At 40.5% G+C, this 17,357-nt stretch overlaps 1 protein-coding gene across 4 annotated transcripts in view; it reads right to left on the bottom strand.

The window, feature by feature from the left end:
* GALNT13 (polypeptide N-acetylgalactosaminyltransferase 13) overlaps window positions 1–17,357 on the bottom strand; it is a 238,940-nt gene that overhangs the window by 78,613 nt on the left and 142,970 nt on the right. For all 4 annotated transcript variants that reach the window (XM_083350454.1, XM_083350456.1, XM_083350457.1 and 1 more), the window contains one exon: window positions 1,411–1,528. In XM_083350454.1, the coding sequence (XP_083206580.1) occupies window positions 1,411–1,528 (118 nt within the window). The remainder of the gene's footprint in view (window positions 1–1,410; window positions 1,529–17,357) is intronic.

Raw genomic sequence — 17,357 nt, 5'->3', positions numbered from 1 at the left:
TATAAGTACATGACAAATCATTAGGAAGATTTGCCTTCTAGTACCCTTTAAGCTACATGAATAAATTATAAAAAAATAAATGAACAGTTAAATAAATGCATGTATGGATGTGTATTTGTTTTGTTATTTATTGTTTCTTTTATTTGTTAAATGTATAGAGTGCCTATTGTCCAAGGAGTTCAAGACATGTATTAGCATTTCTTTGTCCTGTTTTTCACATAATTAGGTTGAGATAGATCAGACTGAGAAAGTGGCTAATCTGTATAAATTTAATTAATTAATCAATCAATCAATCCCAAATAGAGATCTTCTATGACTGACAGAAGACTTAAATCGAGGTTTCCCCAACAACCTGACTCTCATCCTTGTGTTGGGAAAGCAATCCATGAAGAATTTCCTTTATTTCAGCATGCACAACAGTAGTAAGTAAAACCTTCTTAGCAAAGAAATTGTATCAGCTCAATATATACAATTAGTGTATATTTAGGAAAACATTCTAAGATAAATCAGCAGATATTTAGGAAATTGACATGAGAAATGATATATATGTTTGGGAAAATTTTAGAGAAAAAGGTACACATCAATAGAAGAAAATATTTGTAGCTCGGTGTTGAACTGTGGGTCCTTGGTACTCTCTAAGTTTGGTAGTTTTCTTGCAGACATTTCTTGCAGATAGCATATTGATGATGTTACCTAGTTTGGTAATGAAACATCTGCAAGAAAACAACCCTCAGAGAACACCAAGGACCCCAAGTATATACCAATGGAGGAAAGCAAAATGGAACTGTTTCATAGGCAGCATAAAAGAAATACACACACTATAGGACACCCACGTTATGTGCATTTAACCCATAATCTGATGATGGTTATGGATGTTCCATGCCAATCCTCATTTGCTCCCGCTTACTGAGAAGTCATGAAGTTAAGTAACAAAGGGCATATGCAAGACTGAGCAGATAAGATTAATAATGACTGATGGGCCTCTAGTCTACATCATACAATTTTTAGATACCCAAAGCTTCAAAAGCAATGTGATGTGTTGCGTAGTGTGAAAGAAAAACAAACAAACCCATGGAACTAAAACTGAAGGATGAAATTGAGCTCAAGACAATCCATGAACAGAAGGCTTCACTCAGCAGAACAGAAAGTTAAGAGGATTCCTTATTTAGTGGGAATCCAGCAAGAGCAGAGAAGGAAACTGAACAATAAGTACATTTGCCCTGATTCAGTTTTGCTGAATGAAGCCCTCCATGGAAGATGCTCTTCATTTGGATCATCTTCCTAATGTCAAGTCAAAGAAGAGATTTCATTTAAGATGAACAAAATTAAAACATCCCTATCTTAAACGTTAACATTTTTTTTACAGAAAATCTGCCAGTTATTACAAAAGGAAATAAAATGGAAAATTACCCTAAAAGACATTTCAAGATTCTCTCCACCCCAGATATCCATTCCTGCATCGTATGTTCCTATCTCTTCAAAGTAGTTTCTGTCAATAGAAAATAAGCCACCAGCCATAGTAGGGGTCCTAGTTGAAAACAAAAGAAAAAGGAAAAAATGGAAAAGGAAAATATTTTTTGAAAGATATTTTGTGGAATTTAAATAAGTGATACTGTAGCACATATCTTCCAAATATATATAGACAGAATTATATTTCATTTATCAGAAGTTGAAGGTGTAGTTAGTATAAAGTTTAATAACGTTGAACATTTTCATTTTCTGCTGTGGAACATCAGCCTGTATTCTAAAAGTAGCCAATTCATGCACAGATTTACATTTCCTAAAAAAAAAATCATTTAAATTATAGTAATATAATGTAAGAAATGGAATACCGCATTTTAAAATAAAATCTAAACTTTTAAAAGTGATGGATTACCAAGAACACAATTTTTATAGTCTTATAAATGTCTGAATTTTTTTTTTAAAAAACCAGGTAATAATCATGTATATACAACTGCCAACAATCCAATGCCTGAAAATGTTCATTATTCTTTTTAAAACATTTATATTTAATTTCTATAAAATCCTTTTAGAAATGTATACATTCTGCCAAGCACACAGATTTTACATTAGGACTGCATTACTGAGGCATTAGAATAAGGAACCTGCTATATTCCATTTGACTGGTTTGATTACTTCATTCTTTTGAACAGTAAAATATGCATTCTAAAATCAAAACTGCACAGCAGAGGATGCAACTATGTCCAACTGTAGTCAGCTGATTTTTATTGAATTCTATTGATTTATCAAACTATATCATGCGGACATTTTGATGAAGCAGCATGTTAGAATTTTTTGCTATGATATAGAGAGAATTTGCCAAATAGAAATTGCTTAAAAGAAGCAGGGTGAATAATCCCTATGGTCATAAAGGGAGGAAATGGGTTATATTTCCTTACTTTTGATCGTACCAAGAGAAAACTTTAATTTATAAAGATACAAAAACTCATGCACAGTGACAAATGTCCCACGCTTGTGTAAAAAGAACAAAAAATAATTTATATGAATTATTCAAGGGATTTCAGTGAAACAGATTCTCTTGAACTACTACACTCCATGTCACCCAAACAGATTTCTTGCAACTCAATTCTGCTTTGATTGTTCTTCGTGGCCTCCAGAACAGACTGGACTGAGGGAGAAAGGAGGGGAACCTGTTCTGTCAGCAGGCAGATTGCGCTGGAGACATTTCTTACGTATATAGTCAAATCGTTGTTTCTTTACCCAGTTTTGTTCTAATAGTTTCTTTCAGTGGGTTCTACTTCAAGAACTATGATTCCATCCATAGGCCCTACTTCATAATTGGAACTACAGATAAGCCACGCACGATGTGCTCTTGATAAACACAGTCCCACAATTTTATTCACTAGATTACAGGAAGCATTTATGTAATTATGTGTTCAAATGTATTATCTTGACCACTGAGACTTACGTTTTCCTGTTCAAATGCAGCCGTGGATCTCTACTTCACTAAATGCATAAATGGAAAACCTTAAAGCTAAAATTAGTAAAGGTAAAGGTTCCCCCGCACATGCGTGCTAGTCGTTTCCAACTCTAGGGGCCGGTGCTCATCTCCGTTTCCAAGCCGAAGAGCCAGCGCTTGTCCGAAGACGTCTCTGTGGTCATGTCGCCGGCATGACTAGACACCAAAGGCGCACAGAATGCTGTTACCTTGCCACCGTAGTGGTCCCTATTTTTCTACTTGCATTTTTTACGTGCTTTCAAACTGCTGGGTTGGCAGAAGCTGGGATGAACAACAGGCGCTCACTCTGTTATGCGGCACTCGGGATTCGACCTGCCAAACTGCCGATCTTCTGATTGACAAACTCAGCGTCCTAACCCACTGAGCCACCACGTCCCTAAGCTAAAATTGTGCTTTTAGTGAAGTTGAGATCCACGGCTACATGTGAACAGGAAAACATAAGGGTTAGTGGTCAAGTTAATAAATTAATCATGCTCGGCCTAGTGGTGAAGGGCTCAGGCTAGAATCCAGGAGGCTGTGAGTTCTAGTTCAAGCTTAGATACAAAGAGCTGGATGACTTTGGGCCAGTTACTCCATCTCAGCTCTAGTAAGAAAGCAAAGGCAAGACACTTTTGAAAATCTCACCAAGAAAAATGAGGGGGCTTGTCTTAAGCAGTCACCAGGAATCAATACTGACTCAAAAGTCACCAAACAAAAAGCTGTAAGAAACACTTAAGCAAAATATCCGGATCTAAACATGGCAAAGTCCCTCACAGATAGAGAGAGTGGGATCTGACTCATGAACAACAGGAAACAAATGTGCTGCAGATAATAACTCTTCCCAGACCCTTAAGCATTTAAGCAGCTGAAAACACAGGCAGTCTCTTTGAAGCAAAGGTGGGCAACAATGGCCGCTTTATGACCCACGGACTTCAACTCCCAGAATTCCTGCGTCAGCATTAGGTTGGCCCACCCCTGCTTTGGAATGTCAGCAGCCCAATCCAAGAACTCAAAAATAAAATATCAAGATAAAATATCAAGACCAAAGGAAAACAACTGGGACAGGCGACAGCAGTATTCTCCTTTGCACTGTGAGCCCTGGCCTCAGCAGTCTGTTTTTACAGGCCTCGATCTGTATAAACTGGGCAATTTCCAGTGCTTCCTCTGCAGACTTCTCTTTGTCATCATCCTCTGGTGTCCGCCATCTGCCTTCACCCTTTTCTCTAACCCCCACCCCTGCTCTTTCCACAGAGCAGTCTTTAAGCCTAGCCAGCCATTAGTCCACAGGCACTTCCAGTCAGGAGCTGTGACATACTTTTGAGGAGGCCGGGGGGTTCTCCCTTCCCTGGATTAAAATGTATAGAAGATGCCTACGTTATTACATGAAACCGAAGTAAAATATCTAGAAAGGATTGTTAAACAAGGGCAAGAGAAAAGTCTTTGCATACAATATAATTTCAAATTTTGTTGACAACATTTGATAATGGTTAACGACGACAAAAAAGGAAACAACCGTATGGAAGGAAAGAAAAAAGGAAGGGAGGGAGGGATGATTCTAGGTCAGAGGTCTTCAAACTTTGCCCTTTTATGACTAGTGGACTTCAACTCCCAGAATTCCTCAGCCAGCCACACTGACTGAGGAATTCTGGGAGTTGAAGTCCACAAGTCATAAAAGGGCCAAGTTTGAAGACCCCTGTTCTAAGTACTTGCAACAATCCATAAAACATAACTAAAAACAAAGGTACCTTTTCCCCCCAAGCACAGACCAAATATCCTCCTAGCTCCACCTCTATCCTGCCCAATGCTTGGGGGAAGAGGTAGATCTTCAGAGTCCTTTAGAGGCCTAAAAGGTAGGGACCCCTCAGATCTCAGGTGGGAGGCTGTTTCAAAGGGCTGGGGATTTCACTTAACATAATCGTGGTGGTGGTGGTGGTGGAGGAGGAGGAGGAGGAGGAGGAATCAAAACAAACTGATCACTGAAATGAAAGAACCTAAGCTTTAGGGATAACAATACTTGGCAATGATTCCAGTGACAGATTTTAATTCAGAGAACCTGGACTAAGTGATGGGACTGAATAGGACAAGAGCATTAATTTCCTAGAGAAGAAGTCTAGAACACCTTGAGTCCATTAGCTCCTGTTCTATATAATTTCATTTAAGACCATTTATGGCCCCAAGGATCAGCAGCGGAATAACAGTAAAAGGATTTGACGACTGGGGAAAAATCGTATTTGGGGATTTTTTTTCATCACTGGTAACTCATCCGTTTTAATGAATATTAAACTTATACTATGCAAGCTTGAGACCTTTGGGCAGTAGGAAGATATAAATATTCTGAATAAATTATATTTCATTTCATTTAAACAATTATTGGTATAGCACAATGGGCCTCAAGAGTTTTAAAATAAAATTGAACTTGACAACCAAACTGTTATTCATTAAGGAAATAAAATTGGATGCATAAACCAGTTCTAAAATGTCACTGTTACTGTCATTACTACAAACGGGTAAATGGCTCAATTTTTTTCTCTTTTATGTTTTCAAGGCTCAACAGATCAGTAAACATTATGACAAAATTCACACTGGCAGCAGCTTGTGTCATACGAAGAGAGAGAAAGAATTGTCACTTAAATCAAGTAAAATAATACTTTTAATAACTGTGAGGAGACATTTTAAATATTTCAAATGTGAAGGACTGAATATATCTGAAGGCTTTTTGTACCAGCAATTCAATGCAAGATGCTATATATCTCTTTTGCCCCTTGAGTGCCATAAGATTTTATTCTGCCCATTGTGGGTTGTTTTTTTTTACCAAAAGATGAAATTATTTAAGTTCAAGTTTCATGTTATAAATATGCACATAACATATTGTTTTCATCTATGAATGTAATGAAGGCCGTGGGAGGGATGAAATAGCTTCATATGAAATAACCATCTTTTTCTTCCATAGATCCTTGTTTCTTTGCTTCAATTTCTTCTAAAATACTTTTGACTTTATTTGGTTCTCTTGACCCGAGATCTCTCTTTTGAGGGCGGTTTCAACTTTTACATGGCACAGGTCATTAAAGCTTCAGAATGCAAGAATCAATTGCCATAACCCAATCAAGTGCAAGGGGTCCTCAACTTAGGACAACAGTTGGGAGCAGAATTTCTTTTGCTAAGCAAGGTGATTGTTATGGGAGATGCGCCCGATCTTACGGCCTTTTTCACCACAGTCGTTAAGCAAATTAATGCAATTGTTCAGGGAATCGCAGGGTAGTTAAGCAAAAGCCTGTGGCTTCTCCCATTGACTTTGCTTTGTTGGAGTCTGGCCAGGAAGGTTGCAAAAGGTGATTGCATGATCCCAGGGATGCTGCAAAAGGTGTGACTACACCCCAGTTGCCAAACTTGTCTGAAGTTTGATCACATGACCATGGGGATGCTGCGACGCTTATAAGTGCGAGGACTGCTCAAGTCACTTTTTTTTAGTGCTGCTGTAACTGAGAATGGTTATGAAGTTGAGGACTACCTGTAGATTAAATAATTGTTTTGCCACAAGCAACACTGGCTGAATTTGTCTAGAGTAGGAGATGACTGAAGCTGCTGGTGGTGTCCCAGTTTAATAAGATATTGGAGAGAGAGAGGGGCCAAGTTCCGAAAGCTCTACTTTTCTATCATGGGACTGAAATGCCTTGAAAGATCATCTCCTTAATTAGTGTCCTCCCCCTCTCCTTGAAAATAGTCTTCCAAAATTGGTATAGAGCAGAGGTCTTCAAACTTGGCCCTTTTATGACTTGTGGACTTCAACTCCCAGAATTCCTCAGCCAGACACGCTGAGGAAGTCATAAAAGGGCCAAGTTTGAAGACCCCTGGTATAGACCAAGCTTTCACAAATGAGAGCCCTAGGGGACAAATTGTTCAGTATCAGTAGAAATAGCATAGCTTTGAAGGTTTGAAAGAATTTAACTTTTCCTAAACTATTAGGAAATATTGTGTACTGTGGTTATTATTTTGGGTTTTGATGTTTTTCCCCAATGAGAACAGGGATTGCATGTTGCTATTTGGGGTTGTGGGCTAGTTTCATACCAGGGAAATACTATTGCAATTTAAATTGTAATTATATTTACAACAAATGTAATAAATGATACAAACAAATGCACCATAATACATTGATAATACTTTTATTGCAACCATTTTTTTAAAGGCCAAAGAAGACAAAGTGAATCCATGCAATTATCTTAATTTTCAAGCACGTTTTGAACTCCTCCCGCCAAAATATGTATGTCAAGACAAAAGTAAATTGATAAGCACAGCTCTATGTTTTGGAGTGGAAATATTTGTGCCAATAGGTATTTTGATTTTGGACAATGCTACTGACAGAATAGCCTCAAATTGCCTAAATTGACCAAAATATGTACCTGGAAATCAACATTGGTACCCTTGGACTGACACAGTGTGAATCCTCCAAAATCTGCCTTTTCCATGCACATAAAAGATGCATGATGTGTATTTTATTTATTTATTTAATGTACACCCCGCTTTTATTATTTTTACAAATAACTCAAGTTGGCAAATATATCCAACACTTTTCTCCTATTTTCCCCACAGCAACAAGCCTGTGAGATGAGTTGGGCTGAGAGAGTGTGACTGACTCCAAGGTCATCCAGCTGGCTTTCATAGATAAAATGGGATTAGAATTCACAATCTCCTGCTTTTCTAGCCTGGTTCAGACGTTAGCTATCATCTGAAGTAGCAGAGCCTGAAAGACTTTTGGAAGAAGTCAGGCTGGCCTAAGCTACCATTTCATGGATACTCTTCTTAAGGTGAGTACTGCAATCAAATGGGTAAGAATTATCTGAACTACATAATGGAATTACTATCTAACAGATGGGCCAAAGAGATTAACTAAGGTTTATTATTAGAGCTATCAAGAAAAAATGACACAGATATGTTGGCTCTCTGGCATGAATAAAGCCTAAAATTCACTATACAGTGAAATACAGAATCCTGTTAGGGATGGACATTTTTAACCACGGGGCTTGTTGGACTTACATACAGGTTGGGAAGGATTTGCTTATGGAGCTGTGGTTAGAGGAGGCGGCTTTCTTGCTGGCTGGGGAACTCTAGGAGTTGAAGTCCACACATCTTAAAGTTGCCCAAGGTTGGGAAACACTGTCTTAAGCGTAAAGATTCTCCACAGTGTCAAGTTTCTTCTATTACAGTTAATTCCAGCTATACCCCTAAACCTAATCACAGATGTCTCTTCTGTTTATTTCAAAGATAGTTGCAAATCTGTCTGGCATTCATTTGCCATCAACATAGATTATTTTGCTTGCCTGGAAAAGTATTACTTACACACTCTGCAGCTCTGCTTTTCATTACAGCCATTGTGATCTCAAAAGACCAAACAGCATTAAAAAAACCATAAAATGGCATCACCATTTTGAAAACAAAAATACATCAATATTTGTCAAAATATAATATTTTAGTAACTTTAAATGTAGTAAATCTTAGTATTCTAACACTTAAGTTTCCTACACACTCCCTAAAAAGCATGTTCAAGAATCTTCTCTCTAAACAAAGGTCTTTGTATGCAGCCATTATCCTAGTTTACTCAGTATACAGGCAGGCCTCGACTTACGACCACAATTGAGCGCAAAATTTCTGTTGCTAAGTGAGACATTTGTTAAGTGAGTTTTGCCCCATTTTACGACCTTTCTTGCCACATTTGTTAAGTGAATCACTGCAGTTGTTAAGTTAGTAACATGGTTGTTAAGCGAATCTGGCTTCCCCATTCACTTTACTTGTCAGAAGGTCGCAAAAGGAGATCACATGACCACGGGGACACTGCAACCCATCATAAATGTGTGTCAATTGCCAAGCATCTGAATTTTGATCATGTGACCATGGGGATGCTGCAAGAGTCATGTGAAAAACAGTCATAAGTCACTTTTTTCAGGGCCGTTGTAACTTTGAATGGTCGCTAAATCAACTGTTGTAAGTCAAGGACTACCTGCACACTCTATGCCCATCGTTTTGCTCTATGCTCTGTCAGGAAAAAATAAAAAAAAGACAGATCATAATGTACAAGACCTTACTCCAGAAAAGGTTTGTGCTTTATTAAGAGCATTCTTATTATCTGAGGGTATCTGAAGAGCCATCACGCCCCAATGGGACTAGCCTGTTCCACTTGCTTCAGCAGAAGGGGCCTACTGTGAACCCCATCTACTAAGGAACTCTGGCGGGTGAGGTCAAGGAGAAGAGCCTCCTGTGGAACACTCTACCAAGGAAAATGAAAACTGCATTCCGGGAGGCTATTAAAACCTGGTTTTGCAAGTTGGCTTTGGTCTCCAAGGGAGGTACTCATCGCTGGAAGTGATTGACAAATAAGATCTGGTTCTCATGCTGTCTAGCTCCTTGGTTCTAGCCTTTATCTAGTGGTGTAATTATAACTGTTTTTGTATTTATCTTTTTTTCATGGTTTGTAAGCCACCCAGAGTTGCCTTATTGGGGAGAAGGGTGCCACATAAATTTAATATATAAATAAAATACACACTCGAAATGAATTGAGTTGACTATTGAAGATTGTAAGGTAACTAAAACTAGTAAAAATGATGTTTAATCGTGATAAAAGATAAAATTCTAAAACTGATTTGAAACAAAATGACCGAATTTGCTCTACAGTGTTTCTGAATATTTGTTTTTAACACTAAGGTATTACTGTTTTAAAATAGCCTAAAAGTTCTTTTCATTGCAGTAATGGTAATGGAAGATCTAAGAGTAAATTATTTTCATTTTCTGCTCTAATTGCCTTAAATAACAATTACCTGCAGGTTTTAATAACTAGTCACTAAATTAATTAACCTTTGCCATAAATCCTAGCAACTTCAGTAAAGCTGATATCTCTCCTCCACTCAGTTCCCTGATAATTTTAAAACAGTGTTTGTTTGTTATTCCTCAAAAAAAGTACTTAATTTTTTGTTATTCAGAAGGTGAATTCCACTAACTCTGTAAACAGCCATGCAGAATGAAACATGGGCTAATTAGAAGTGATCATTTCTATATATATTTTTAGTTCTAACTTAGTACTACATAAAATGTATTTATGAATATGCAAAGGATAGACAAATAATGCAAATATTCCACAAAATTGGCTCAGCAGCGCAAATAACCATATGAGTGGTATGTTCAAATATATAACAGGAGTGGGGAGAAAATTATACAAAACTGCCTCCTGAGATGTGTGTGTGTGTGTGTGTGTGTGTGTGTGTGTGTGTGTGTGTGTGTGTGTATTCTCAATGACAGAGGTAACAGCCTAAAATTTAGTAACCTGTCTGTTTGGAACAAGCCAATGTTTTAAATACCTGAGTAGATGTTACAAACATAAATCAACTGTAGTATGTCAACACTGTCCCTGACTTCTGGAAGCATCAAAACTATTAAAAATATTTCTAGAAACCTACAATTCAATAACTCCCCCTACAAATATTGGGAGAGGGATAGTAACATAAAGTTGCATGAAATAAAATGGTGCATAAGCAAGAATAGCAATGTACCACTTGGCTGTGATTAATTCTATCAACATTTACTTGTGTTTAAAGGAATGTATATATTGATAAAATCATTTGCTACTGAGTATAAGCTTCAGAATTTGTTTAAATTTGATCCTCATAACACATTAGGAAGATCTGGGATTATTACAAGATTTAAATTAATACAAGGCAGTTAGCAAAGCCTTGTTATCTTTAACACGTGCCTCAAAATACTAGAGAAATCCATTACTCCATCAGCCGCATATTTTCTGAAAGGATGTAAAGGGAAACATGTGAAGATAGAGAGACATAATTTATTTAAGAGAGAAAAAGAAAACTTGTGCAAATAAAAAAAAGGTGATGGTATCCCTCAAGAGCTCTTGTTGAACCCTTAGCTTTAGTCTTTGTGACCTCCTCTCTTCTGTCTTGTTTTGATGTCTTATTCAGTCACTCAGAATAATTCTTCAGCAATTTTTTTAAAGATAAAAAAATTGTGATTTCTGGGGAAGCTATGGGAAACTGAAGTCAGCTCTGCAGTGAGCAAAGATGACAACTGCACCAGAATGACAAATTGGCAAATGGAGCAACTTCTTGGAATTCCTCTCTGGACAAGGAGAGGACTCAGGACTGCCCATGCTCACTCCAGACAGTAGTTCCTTGTGAACAGACCATAAGACAAAATGGTTTCCAGTGAGTTACAGCTCACTGAGTCAGGGAATTGCTATCCATGCCTAAGTCACAGTTCCAAGCCTTCAAAATGACACTGGACTTGTATACGTCCTTTCCTAATCTTAATCACTTAATTGCTTGTTAAATACTTTTTTGATATTAAGAACCCGCAAGTTACATTACATCATGTGAATCTCCTTCAATACTTAGTGAAAAAAAAAAGTTCTATGCAAGTTTAAAGACTTTAAAATTTCTTTTGGAATAAATAACAAAGAGTGATGAAAATGTTGATTTTGGAAAGTTACAAATGGATTAAGGGGACAAGATTAGAAATAAGATTTTGAAAATTATTTTAAGGATGCTTCCTGTGGGAAAATGTAATTGTAATTGGGGAGAAAATTAAGTTTAAGAAATCTTCCCATAAGAAAATACAGTTTATCAGGAAAATAAGAGTTTTTGATGGTTGAATATTAGAGATAATTAGAAAGAATTAAGCTTTATAATTAAAGAAGAGCCATTAATGCCAAATGGAGTAAATTATACTAACTTGGGACAAATTTAAGGATATTCAGGACCAAAGTACTCAGACGTTACTTTTAAGATTGTCTGTTTTTAACAAGACTGAGGCTGATTCAAATGGGGATTCAAAAATTACAGAAAATGAGGAGCCAGATTGTTGGGGGCAATTAAGCTGACTTTGTAATAATGCCGCTTGGGGTGTGTGTGAAAGCCCTAATAAGCAGGCATATACATACAATGAAGGCTACTGCTAAGCTTGTAAGCCGCCCTGAGTCTTCGGAGAAGGGCGGGATATAAATGGAATTAAAATAAATAAATAAAATAAATAAGAATGATATAAATAAATAGTTTATACTAGATATACAAATGAAACTGGGTGATGTCTTAACAATTAAGAGTGATGTATAAATAACACATCAGAAGAGTTGACTAGAATATCTTTTTCATTTTGGATTTGCAAAAGAAATGTGTTAACACTATAGGACTTTCTGAGAAAAGACAAAAAGAAAATAGAAAGAAATTAAGTTTTGGGACTCTATATTTGCCAAGTGTTAAGAAGATATTTTAATTGCTGGGAAAGGAAGACATTCTATGATCTACTTTGATCATTTCTGCCAAATAGATGAAAGGTTAACCTTTCCAACACAATATTTTATGTTCTGTAATTAAGAAACGTGATCAACTATTTGAATAGATCCACATACACATTTACAATCAAATACATCTCATTAATTCATTACAACTCCTATGAAACACAAGAATAATTATTTTCAAGTGTGCATTCCAGCCATTTTGTAGCTTCTTGAATCCTAGTATATGTAACTTAAAACATACCAATATTTTTTTTAAAAGATAGAAATATGTTCAAACGTTCATATTAACTGAAGCATTCTTAGGTTCTTCAGCTATCTGGCTTTTTTTGATATATTTTTATTTTATTGCCGTGTAAACTGCAAGTTTGCCTTTTAAGTATATGCAAAAGATTCAAGCTATTAAATGGGAAGTTGGTTACCTTGATAATTATATAATGCCAAGAGCTAAGCAACTCTGATCCAGGCACGATTGCAGTGTTTCTTACTGAACTCTCCCTGTTTTACCCAAAAGCAATGCCTGGCAATGCAATACGGTTATTCCTTTTCTCTTTCCTTACAAAGGAAGCTGCTATCTACAAAAATACTGCATAAGTAGTGCTAACAAGGCTCACCTCGTTCGTGACCTAGTGGAGAGCGAGCACGCGGACCTGGCTTGCATCACGGAAACCTGGCTGGGCCCAGAGGGTGGTGTCCCCCTGGTTGACCTCTGCCCGCCAGGTTTCCAGGTGCTGCACCAGCCTCGGACCCATGGGAGGGGCGGGGGAGTGGCAGTTATCATCAGGGAGTCCCTTAGCCCGCGAGAGACCACCGTCCCTCAGATGATCGGGTGTGAGTCTCTCCTTCTGAGATATGGCCCGGGGGCGCAGCTGGGCCTGCTGCTGGCGTACCTACCACCTAATCGTGCAGCGGCAGCCCTGCCCGAGCTACTCGATGTCCTCTAAGGGTTGGTGGTTGAATTCCCAAAACTCATGGTCTTGGGCGACTTTAACCTACCGTCCCTGGGAGGATCGTCCGAACTGGCTCGGGAGTTCATGGCTTCCATGGCGGCCATGGACCTGTCGCAAATAATTTCTGGACCGACTCATGAGGGAGGCCACAACCCAGACTTGGTGTTCTTGTCTGGACGGTGGCGTGATGATATCGGTGGGGGTGCCACGACTGTTATGCCCCTGTCATGGACCGATCATCACCTTCTACGGCTAGACTTCCCCTTTGCCACTCCCCGCCGTGGGTGCACGGTGCCAACCAGATGGTACCGCCCTAGGCGCCTAAAGGACCCTGATAGGTTCCAGGCAGCGCTTGGGGACGCACATGCACTCCCTGCTCACAGCTCGGCGGATGCCTTAGTGGAAGCCTGGGAAAAGGCAGCCACGGAGGCTCTGGACCGAGTTGTACCCATGCGGCCTCTGACCCGGCGCAGATCCCAGCGAGCCCCATGGTTCACCGTGGAGCTCCGGGAGATGAAGCGTCGGAGACGGGGCCTAGAGAGCCGTTGGAGATCCAGTCGATCCGAATCCGACCGATTGCGATTAAGAATCCTCACCAGGTCTTATCTCGCTGCGATAAGGGTGGCAAAATCCAACTACTTTTCCACCCTCATCGCGTCCGCAGATAATCGCCCGGCTGCCTTGTTCAGGGTGACTCGCTCCCTACTGAACCAAGAGGTGAGGGAGGAACCCTTGCAGGGCCGAGCCGAGGAATTCGGTCAATATCTGCTGGATAAAATTGCTCGGATTCGAACCGGCCTGGACTCCAACTGGGCTGAGTTGGAAGAACAAGACATGGACAGTCTTGTCGACGTCATCTGGGAGGAATTTGATCCTGTGACTCCTAAGGAAGTGGACAGGATTATGAGGAGGTTGAGCTCCTCCACATGCTTACTGGACCCGTGCCCTTCATGGCTGGCTTATGCGGCTGGAGAGGGGACACGAGGCTGGTTCCTGGCGGTCATCTCTGCTTCTCTGAGTGAGGGTCACTTCCCCACCGCCTTGAAGGAGGCGGTGGTGAGACCTCTCCTCAAGAAGCCCACCTTGGACCCATCCTCATTGAATAACTTTCGTCCAGTCTCCAATCTTCGCTTCCTTGCGAAGGTTGTTGAGAGCGTGGTGGCGCACCAACTTCCTCAGGTCCTGGATGAAGCGGTTTATCTAGACCCGTGCCAATCGGGCTTCAGGCCGGGCTACAGCACGGAGACGGCATTGGTCGCTCTGATGAATGATCTCTGGAGAGCCCGGGACAGGGGCCATTCCTCTGTCCTAGTCTTATTAGACCTTTCGGTGGCTTTCGATACCATCGACCATGGTATCTTGCTGCGGCGCCTCAGGGGACTGGGAGTGGGAGGCACGGTTCTGCGTTGGTTCTCCTCCTTTCTCCAGGGTCGCTCGCAGTCGGTGCTGGCAGGGGGACAGAGGTCGACTCCGAGGCCACTCGTTTGCGGAGTCCCTCAGGGGTCGGTCCTCTCGCCTCTCCTGTTCAACATCTACATGAAACCGCTGGGTGAGATCATTCGTAGCTTTGGAGTAGGGTACCATCAGTATGCTGATGACACCCAGCTTTTCATCTCAACTCCAAACAACATCAGTGATGCCCTCGACGTGATGTCCCGCTGCCTGAAAGCGGTCCAGGAATGGATGGGGAGGAACAGGCTTCAACTGAACCCGGACAAGACTGAATGGCTGTACGTACCGGCAAGCCAGGTTACTCAGAGCATCCCATCCCTTAACATCGGGGATGAGTTACTACCCCCTGTTGATAGGGCCCGCAACCTGGGTGTCCTCCTAGACTCGCAGCTCTCCCTGGAAGATCACATAGGAGCTGTGACCAAGGGGGCCTTCTCCCGGGTTTGACTGGTGCGCCAACTACGGCCTTATCTGGACCTGGATGCCTTACGTACAGTCACCCATGCCCTTGTGACCTCTCGCCTAGACTACTGTAACACTCTCTACATGGGGCTGCCCTTGAGATCCACTCGGAAGCTTCAACTGGTGCAAAGTGCAGCGGCACGGACACTTTTGGGAGCTTCCCGATACTCCCATATCACACCTCTCCTCCGTGCGCTGCACTGGCTTCCAGTTGCCTTCCGGGTGAAGTTCAAGGTGCTAACAATGACATACAAAGCCCTACATGGCATGGGTCCGGACTACCTACGGGAGCACCTTCTGCCAATGTCAACACCCCACCGCCCTGTGCGCTCCCATAGAGAGGGCCTCCTCAGGGTGCCACCGCTCAAGGAATGTCGGCTGGTGGCCCCCAGGGGGAGGGCATTCTCAGTGGGTGCGCCAGCCCTCTGGAACTGCTTACCAACTGAAATCCGGATGGCCCCCGACCTCCGCACCTTCCGGCGCGACTTGAAGACTCACCTATTCCAGCAGTCCGGCCTGGCCTGATAGCTCTAATTGGGGTCCCAGTCTGTTTTGTTTTGTTTATTGTTTTTCAGTACTGTTCATTATGTTTGCCTACCTTACTCTGTACACCGCCCCGAGTCCCTCGGGAGAAGGGCGGTTTATAAAAACAAACAAATAAATAAATAAATAATATATTGCCCTTGTTATGGTATCCCTTGACTTGGGAACCCACCGAAGTTGAATCTGGATTCAGATTCCTACAAATATCGTCTACCTATTTCAATTATACATTGAAATAGTTCTCTATTTGGGGTGCCTGTTCCTTTTTAACATTTCCATAAATACTCTTAATATTCAGTAAATGGTCTAGGATTTAATAAATTCAGCTTCTTCCATCTACTTTCTAGAGGCTCACATCTGGAAAATATGTGATCCAGGGTCTTTCATAATCAAAGCTCATCTGTCTCTCATACACAATTACCACCTTTTTCTAAAATAATTTTTTGGAGGATTTCAAATGCAAAAAAAAAGGTCAAAAGGGAAAAAAAGGCAGCAAAAGAACATCAAGAAGCCCTTTACTTCCTTGATACAATTAGCAACAGTCATGGTTGCTTTGAAATAAAGAAAATGTCAAGGAAGGCATCTGGTTAATCATTTTACATACTAGAGTATTTATTTTATTTATTTATTTTAATTCCATTTATATCCCGCCCTTCTCCGAAGACTCAGGGCGGCTTACAAGCTTAGCAGTAGCCTTCATTCTATGTATATGCCTGCTTATTAGGGCTTTCGCCCCCCCCCCCAAGCGGCATTATTACAAAGTCAGCTTAATTGCCCCCAACAATCTGGGTCCTCATTTTACCTACCTCGGAAGGATGGAAGGCTGAGTCAACCTTGAGCCTGGTGGGACGCGAACCTGCACTAATTGCAGGCAGCTGGTGTTACTTAAGGAGTCATTAGCCCACTGCTCCACCAAGGCTCTTAAAGAGTAAGTCTGTCACTGGGGAAAAGATGCATTTTGATGATGTATTTCTAGGACTGCACAAGGTATTTCAAAGAGGTGAATCATAAAAAATGTGTATGTATGAACGTGGCACCATTTTAAAGCAGTAAGGCAGCTTCTTCCTTTGTAAGGCATGCAAACGTTGTTCCCCATTATCTGTGCATTCACAGCCATACACAAGAGACACTTCTACTGGAATGGCCAGTGAAACAGATGCAATGGCAGCAATGAGGTGTGGTTTCTGCACCCTCACCAATGTCACAGTATAATGTGGTCTTTTAGAAAGACACGGTGCTGTGTTTATTAAAGTGTCTCTCTAACTCTTGTTGAAATCATTCCGTGCTAAACAATTCAGAAGTCCGTTTAGCTATTCCGTATGAGAGCCTTGCATCACCTGCACAGGGCCAAGTGTATCAGACATTTCTACGCCACAGTCTTGTCAGGGTTTTGACTGAATCACTTATCATGGTGTCAATAAATTTCCCAAATGCTGTCAAAGCACAGTTGAGCTTCATTAATCTATGGGCTGCTATTTTATTACCTTCCTTCTGCTACTACAGTGTGTAAGAGTCCGCTAAGCTTAATGTTTACTCGGTGATGGTATACCAACTGCAACAGAATTATAAATGTTCTTCCACATGTTCTTCCACCCATCACAGTTAATCAAATCAACAGCAAGTACAATAAACAAGAGGGGCTAAACATTCACACTAAGTTAAGCTTTCTTATGATTCCTACAGGTGCTTTATACTAAATCAC

This window comes from Vipera ursinii (assembly GCF_947247035.1).
Source record: "Vipera ursinii genome assembly, chromosome: 1".
Lineage (NCBI taxonomy): Eukaryota > Metazoa > Chordata > Lepidosauria > Squamata > Viperidae > Vipera > Vipera ursinii.
The sequence above is the reverse complement of the archived record's forward strand: the minus strand, read 5'-3'. Positions and strand labels throughout refer to the sequence as shown.